The sequence below is a fragment of the Anopheles cruzii genome, chromosome 3 (assembly GCF_943734635.1).
Source record: "Anopheles cruzii chromosome 3, idAnoCruzAS_RS32_06, whole genome shotgun sequence".
Lineage (NCBI taxonomy): Eukaryota > Metazoa > Arthropoda > Insecta > Diptera > Culicidae > Anopheles > Anopheles cruzii.
This window is the reverse complement of record NC_069145.1, coordinates 50403743-50411549: the sequence shown is the minus strand read 5'-3', so window position 1 is coordinate 50411549 and position 7807 is coordinate 50403743. Positions and strand designations below refer to the sequence as shown.

The following is a 7807-nucleotide window of genomic DNA, read 5'->3' as shown; positions in this document are numbered from 1 at the left end:
GGTTTGAAAACAGATGGAAGTCGCTAAGGGCCAAATCTAGTGAATAGGGTGGATACTCCAACAATTCGAACTTTAATTCACGGATTTTGTCCATTTTCAAATTGCTCTTGTGACACGGTGCATTGCCCTGATGAAAGAGGATGTTTTTCTTCTTCAAACCGGGTCTGTTTTCACAAATTTTCGCTTTTAGTTGCTCTAAAATGTTACAACAACAATCGAAATTAATTTTTTAAGCCGTTTGCAAGTAATCCGCTAGCAAAATTTCATTCGCATCCCACAAAACTGATGCAAACATCTTTTTAGGCAATTTCTCAGAAAACTCGTTTCGGAACTAAAGAAAAAGGTTCACACCACTCCTTAACTTCTTGTTTTGATTCAGGATCATATAGTGACAGACCTAAGTCTCATCCATAGTGATGATTCAATGCACAAAAACCACTTTATCCTATCGAAAACGCTTTAAATGTTGTCAAGAAAGATGCATTCGAATGCGTTTGTAGCAAATGCGGCACCCATGTTGCAAACAGCTTTCTGAAACCCAAAACTTCAGTCAAAATATTGGTTACACTGCTCAATGAGTTGGCTAGGTCTTGTACTTAATTTCTATCAGTGATTGGACGATTTTAAAAAACGATATCCTGTATTTTTTCTACGATTTCAGGTGTTTTGTCTGTTTTTTGACGTTTTTGACATGGATCGTCTTAAAGGCTACTACGACCATGTTTAAGAACAGAATCCCCTCTTTGAACCACCTAATTGAAGGCGAAGAGTCCTTATACACTTTCAACATTCGTTCAAAAATCTCCTTTGCGTTTAAACCTTTCAAAAATAAAAAATAAATCACTGCACGGTACTTGATTTTTACCACTGTAAAAAATACTGTGAGACGTCGTTACTAAATGGCTTGTAAAAAAAAAATTAAGTGGCCGATTGAAATGAAACTTCACATACGTTCATATGAAGAGTGTACCAATATATCTAAAAAAATCAAGCTCGTAGCAGCGCCCTCTGGTATCGAACCGCAAAACTTAGTAAACAACCTAGTAATTTGAATTTTTGGCGTTCATTTAAAATCGTGCTTAGACATAATGAAACAGTCTATATTGTCAATGAATAATTTAATGAATTGAATTGGATGAATTAGAATCATGATGGATATGGTGGATCAAGAGTTTGTTGTTTATGAGTCTAGATGATATTTTCATATTGTATGGTTTACTATAGGCTCAATGGGTTGGATATGTTAAGATTACTTGAGCAGAAGATTGTGACGATGGCTCTTTTCTTCTTTTATTTCTTAACTGTACTGCACTTGACTTATTCGTCTTCGCCGTCACGAGCACCCGTGCATAAACTCCCGTGCATATGGAAAAATTACGATCCACTAAATGACAGTACGTGTACTAGAAAGTTATGTGTATTTAGCTGATTTATTTTAAAGACAACCTAACACATTTATTTATTCTAATATTTGCGAGAGCGATACGAGTAATTGCGCGAGCTGCTTTCGTCAAAGGCTGGAGAAGAACTGCCTTATCCATACGATGACTCGGTGCGTCGACCAACTAATTGTTGGAATTCGTTTCCTATTGCACCGTCTGTATTCAGATCATCAGTTTGATATGTGGCACATAACTGGCGATAATGTTTATCAACTCCTATAGCCTATCCTATAATTTATCAACACCTATGACAGTCTATAGAATTTACAACGCTGGAAGAAACATCAGTTGATCCCGGTCTTCAACAAAAATGACAAAGCGTGCCAACTACCGTGGAATATCCATTCTGTGCAACTGCAGTAAAATGTTAGAGTCGATCATTCGTCCGTCCCTCCTTTCTGCAGTTAGCTCGTGGTTGAACCCGCATCAGCACGGCTTCATGCTTAAACGGTCTACGGTGACCAACCTTGTGGAATTCGTTTCATGCACGGTTGCGGAACTGGATCGCGGAGGGCAGTTGGACGCCACCTACATGGATTTCAAAGCCACGTGCCTCACGCTCTCCTTCTTGCTAAGCTGGGGAAGCTTGGTGTTGCACCTGCTTTGCTTGAATGGATTGAGTCGTTCCTCTCAAATCGTTCCTGTCGTGTCTGTATTGGGTCCAATCTCTCCAGTGACTTTGGTTGCACATCCGGAGTCCCGCAAAGTAGTGTTCTTTCTCCCCTTCTGTTTATCCTATTTATTAATGATATTACTTCTATCCTCCCTTCGCCGGCGGCTTGACGCCGGCTGCCTCTGGTGCACCTCTAACCATCTTCTTTCACTTGAGAAAAGCTTTGTCATTTCCTTTTCCAGATCCTCCTTACCTATCTCCCAAAACTACTACCTACTACAACTACCCGCGAGTTCCACCGCATCGACTGCCTCAAGTCCTTGTTTTGCAGCCTGCTTCGTTCGGGATTAGAATATGCTGGAATTGTCTGGGACCCTTCCAGCAAAGTGCTTACCAATGTGCTGGAGCAGGTGCAGAGGAGCTTCACTCGCATGGTGTTCTGTCGGCAGCTGGGGTATAGATCTTCCTCTGGTACTCTGATCTTCCTCCTTACTTGATCCACTGTCGCCAATGGGGCCTCCTGTCCTTATCAGATAGACGGTGCGTAGCCAAAATATGTTCAACGGCGGGCTGCTTCTGGGTGGTATCGACGATTCTGCCCTGCTCATCCGCTTTCCTGTATATATGCCTTCGCGCTCCCTGCGCCGCGGTTACTGTTTTCTCATTCCCTGCCGTCGTACGCTTTTTGGCTCTTCGGACCCCCTGCTCCGTTGTGTCGTTCGTTGTGTCCGTCCGTGTGTTTTACGGGGAGTACTTCTTAATTACTTCAAAAGGAAGAAAACAGCTACCGAAAGTCATATTTTAATGGATGTTTGTAGTGTAGTGTAGCCAAACAAGTTTTGATGATGAAGAATTGCCAGTGTAATTTACTACAAAGGTTATGCTGTGTGTGCTGTACAAAGGTTATGGTTATGGTGGGATATGAAAGGTGTGGAGAACTATGAGTGTTAAATATTGCAAGCTGTTGGTGTTCCTCCGCTAGGAGCGCTGATGTCGCTGAAACTGATGTCGCGACGTCACCGAAGGAATCGTCTGCTGCTGTCAGCGGCGATGACAGTAGGCGAGCATCCGGTGGGGAAAAAGTGACAGCCAAGAGCAATACGAAGGGAGACCCTGAGTGAATCGGCTGTAATTTTTAACTCTCTCTTCTAAAACTGGACTTAATAAAGTTAAGATTGCTAACAAAATCAGTTAAATCAGAACTCCGGCCTCGTGAATATTCCAACAATGAGCTTTTATAACCTCATGAAATTATTGATGAACAACACAAACGAGAACAATTAAACGTTTGCAGCTTTGGCCATAAGCAAGCTTTGGCCATAAAACGATCAGAACGGGATAAAAGAGATAACAAACTGATTTTTCAACATGACAACGCTCGACCAAACATCGCAAAACCGGTCAAAACCTATCTCGAAAATGTCAGATGGGAAATGTTATCCAGCCGCTGTGTTGACCAGATATTGTAATGATATTTAATGATAAAATTTGTTACTATGCGAAGGTAGGAGTTGTTCGTTTTACAGGGTGAATCTGAACGCTTGGAAGGTAGAACCTATTGTAAAATCCTACGCACTTATTTTAAAATATAAAATCATCCTACTTTACATTTCTGCGAGTATCAATGTGCTATAAAACCAAATCAAATTGTTTCTACTTTTTTCGCAAAAAATATTTTGAAAATTTCTTTTCTAACATTTCTCTATGAGTAAAAATCATGTAATATGATAGCTCCAAATAAAGTTATTTTATTTACTCGACTTTCAACAGATTTAGAAGTGTTAAAATGCAACACGCAATCAGTATATTCAGCAACTGTTCTCTCTACCGGATTGCCTACGATCGTTGAAGGGACTTCTGAGAATGACGTAGTGCCGTATACAATGAACAGCCTAACCGGTCTTGCAAGCATTAAAGCTTTGTTGCAAATTGAAGACTTCCCGTCACCTTCTAGCAGCATATTGCAGTGTAAAACAGGACTCGGACATGCAGTCGTATCTCGCCGCAAGCGATCTTGGTCAAGGGCAGTATTCAGTAATTTACAGCGGAAAGGACTAGAGCGCACCTTTCAGGATCAAAAATACATCACCAAACCCGAAAGGAAACGTTTAGCTGCCAATCTTGGTTTGCATGATGCCCAGGTAAATGTTATTGTTGGTCATTTTTTCCGTTTTTGCTTATGTTTTGGTGATTTTCTCTTAATATTTGCCGATAATGAGACACAATTTATCCCTGTTAGATTGGTCTGATTGCACAAGACACCAAATCTACTTGTTCTGTTAGCACTGATGCTATTAGATCGAATGGAATGCATGTTAATGTTAAATGGAATGTCATTGTTGTCTAAGTGAAAAACATGTTTGTTAAGAACATAAATTAAAGAACAGAAATATTACTAGGGTTTACTCTAATCGCATTATTGGTATCACACCAGATTCATATGACGTCATTTTGCTTTTAAGTACCCATGACAAAATTATAGGTAGAGCATATTGAATACCAGGAATAGTGCCAAGTATTACTAAATAGATCACCGAGGTCATCTATCGAAAAGCCCTTTACTAATCCCTGAATCGTCCGTTGATTTAATTTGCTTGTGTAGTTTCGGCGCGACATCACGCGCTCGTTAAAGTAATGCTATGCTATTACATTACTATGTCGTTAGTTTTGTTTAGTTTAGTTGTCTTTAACTATCAAGCGTTATAAGTTAGATAGCTTAAACTTAAGATAGATAACATAATTATAAGATAGTTTCAACTTGGCCGGCTAAGCCGTGGTAATCCAACCCATCTTTTGCATCAATATCTGATAGGAATTCTCTTCAAAACGATAGTAAATATTTGTATCCCTAAATCGTTGCAAAAACGTCAGGAACAAGAAATGTTTGCCGGAAAATGAACTAGGCGGCGGACATTAAGGAAGAATCTATGATATTTTTTATACTTGTTTGTTTGTTTTGTATGTACTTTGTTGCAGTTTGTTTGTTTTGCACGAGTTCACGAATGCTAAATTACTAATTTTTGGATAGTTTAAGGTATTTTAACGGATGAAGTTATGATATCCTCATGACAACTGCTCAGATATCTATCGTACAGGGTGGTCAAAAAGCGTTCTCTTTTTGAACTACCCATTATTTGACGTTTAAAACGTTAAACTTGATTCTGGAAATAGTAAACATTCCCACCGAGGTGGGAATAAGCTTACATGAAATGTGCTTTTCAAATATCGTACAGTTTGAGATTAGACCTACCACTTTGGAAGTAAGTTTTTAATATTTCCCAGCTTTCTTCAAGCGTAAAGCGACCCATTTCGTAAATGTGGAAGTGTTTACTAAATGTCTACATTTTTTAGAATCAAGTTTTACGTTTTAAACGTAAAATAATGGGTAGTTCAAAATGTGCACGTGTTTTTGACCACCCTGTACTAGGTTGTTTACTAAGTTTTTCGGTTCGACACCAGAGAGCACTGCTACGAGCCTGATTTTTTGTTGTTATATAGGCACACTCTTCAAATGAACGTATGTGAAGTTTCATTTCAATCGGTCACTTAATGGCTTATTTACTATCGATTTACTAAATGGCTTATTTACTATCGACGTGTCACAGTATTTTTTACAATGAAAAAAATCAAGTATCGTACAGTGATTTAATTTATGCTGTTGAAAGGTTTAAAAGCAAAGGAAAATTTCGAACGAGTGTTGAAAGTGTATAAGGACTCTTCGCCTTTAATTAGAGGTTAAAAAGGACGGTTTCTGAGTTTAAACGCGCCCGTAGTAGCCTTCAAGACGATCCATTTCAAAAACGTAAAAAAACGGACACAACGCCTGAAATCGTCAAAAAATACCGGACATCGTGTTGGAAAATTGTCGAATCACTGAAAGAGATTTAGTATGAGGCCTAACGATCTCATCGAGCGATGTAACCAATATTTTGACTGAAGTTTTGGGTTCCTGAAAACTGTTTGCAAAATGGGTGCCGCATTCGCTAATAACGCAATCGAATGCATCTTTCTTGACAACATTTAAACCGTTTTCAATAGGATAAAGTGGATTTTGTGCATTGAATCCTCACTATGGATGAGGCTTGGGTCTCTCACTATGGAACATCCTGGCTATGGAACATCCTTGAAGAAGAAAAACATCCTCTTTCATGAGGGCAATGCACCGTGTCACAAGAGCAATTTGAAAATGGCAAAAATCCATGATATAAAGTTCCAATTGTTGAAGTATCCACCTTATTCACTAGATTTGGCTAAAATGGCTTGTAAAAAAAATTAAGTGACCGATTGAAATTTAACTTTCCATACGTTCATTTGAAGAGTGTACCAATATAACAAAAAAATCAGGCACGTAGCAGCGCCCTCTGGTATTGACCCGCAAAACTTAGTAAACAACCATCATAATAGAGCAGGAAACTTTAATTACACTGAAGAAGAAAAAACGAACGGATTGAAGAAAAACAAAACGAACCGATAGGACCAATCAAACCATGCTCATCAAATTCGGAGCCTCGACAAGAAAGAGCGCTGCTACGAGCCTGATTTTTTTTTGTGATATTGGTACACTCTTCAAATGAACGAATGTGAAGTTTCATTTCAATCGGTCACTTAATTTTTTTTTCACAAGCCATTTAGTATCGACATGTCACAGTATTTTTTACAATGGAAAAAATCAAGTATGTGCAGTGATCTAATTTTTATTTTTGGAAGGTTTAAAAGCCAAGGAAAATTATGAACGAATATTAAAAGTGTATAAGGACTCTTCACCTTTAATTAAAGGGTTAAAAGAGGGTTTTCTGAGTTTAAACATGGTCGTAGTAGCCTTTAAGACGAACCATGTCAAAAACGTGAAAAAAAGGCACAACACCTCAAATCGTAGAAAAAATACAGGATATCGTTTTCGAAAATCGTCGAACCACTGAAAGAGATTTAATATAAGGCCTAGCCATCTCATTGAGCAGTATAACCAGTATTTTGACTGAAGTTTTGGGTTCTTAAAAAATGTTTGCAAAATGGTTGCCGCATTCGTTAAAAATGGAACAATGCACCCAGTGCAACAAATGGCAAAAATCCATGAATTAAAGTTCAAATTGTTGGAGTATCCACCCTATTCATCAGATTTGGCCTTTAGCGACTTCCATCTGTTTTCAAACCTAAAAAAATCCTGCGCGGAAAGCGGTTTTCATCAAATGATGACGTCATAGCAGCTCTAAGGAATATTGTGACGTGACAAAAATACTGTCGATACTAAAAGGCTTGTAAAAAAAAAGTAAGTGACCGATTGAAATGAAACTTTCCATACGTTCATTTGGATAGTGTACCAATATGACAAAAAAAATTAGACTCGTAGTAGTTATCGTATCGTAGATCTCTGTTATCGAGGCTCCGAATTTAATGAGCAGCCTAGTAGTATGTCTTTTTTAGCTTGAAAAATAACAGAAAGAAGCAGTCCTAATCCCAATGATACTATATTCCTAGTTTAACAAAGTGCTCATTTCAAATAAAATATAAAAATAATTTTTTAATTATATTTTTCATTTGTACATTTTAGGTTAAAGTTTGGTTTCAAAACCGTCGCATGAAATGGCGTCATATGATAAAAAGTACGCAGCTGCCTCTCATTCCAGGAAGTGTATCAATCATTAAAGGATCTTCGGAAGGAGTCACAGCAACTGAACATTATTCTAATACGAATAAAATCTGTACACTCAATATCAACGAAAATATCGAAGACATAGATGTTACTATAGACTAA

General features: G+C 38.2%; 1 protein-coding gene across 1 annotated transcript; it reads left to right on the top strand.

Moving 5' to 3' along the window:
- Window positions 1-3938: 3938 nt before the first annotated feature.
- Window positions 3939-7807, top strand: LOC128270542 (homeobox protein H2.0-like). The gene is made up of 2 exons (XM_053007951.1): window positions 3939-4196; window positions 7604-7807. The coding sequence occupies exons 1-2, from the start codon at window positions 3939-3941 to the stop codon at window positions 7805-7807; spliced, it is 462 nt and encodes a 153-aa protein (XP_052863911.1).

Bases quoted from the DNA above. Each gene is read 5' to 3' on its own strand.
- LOC128270542 (XM_053007951.1), top strand. From the start codon at position 3,939: ATGAACAGCCTAACCGGTCTTGCAAGCATTAAAGCTTTGTTGCAAATT. The intron at 4,197-7,603 runs GTAAATGTTATT...TGTACATTTTAG, and splicing joins TTGGTTTGCATGATGCCCAG to GTTAAAGTTTGGTTTCAAAA.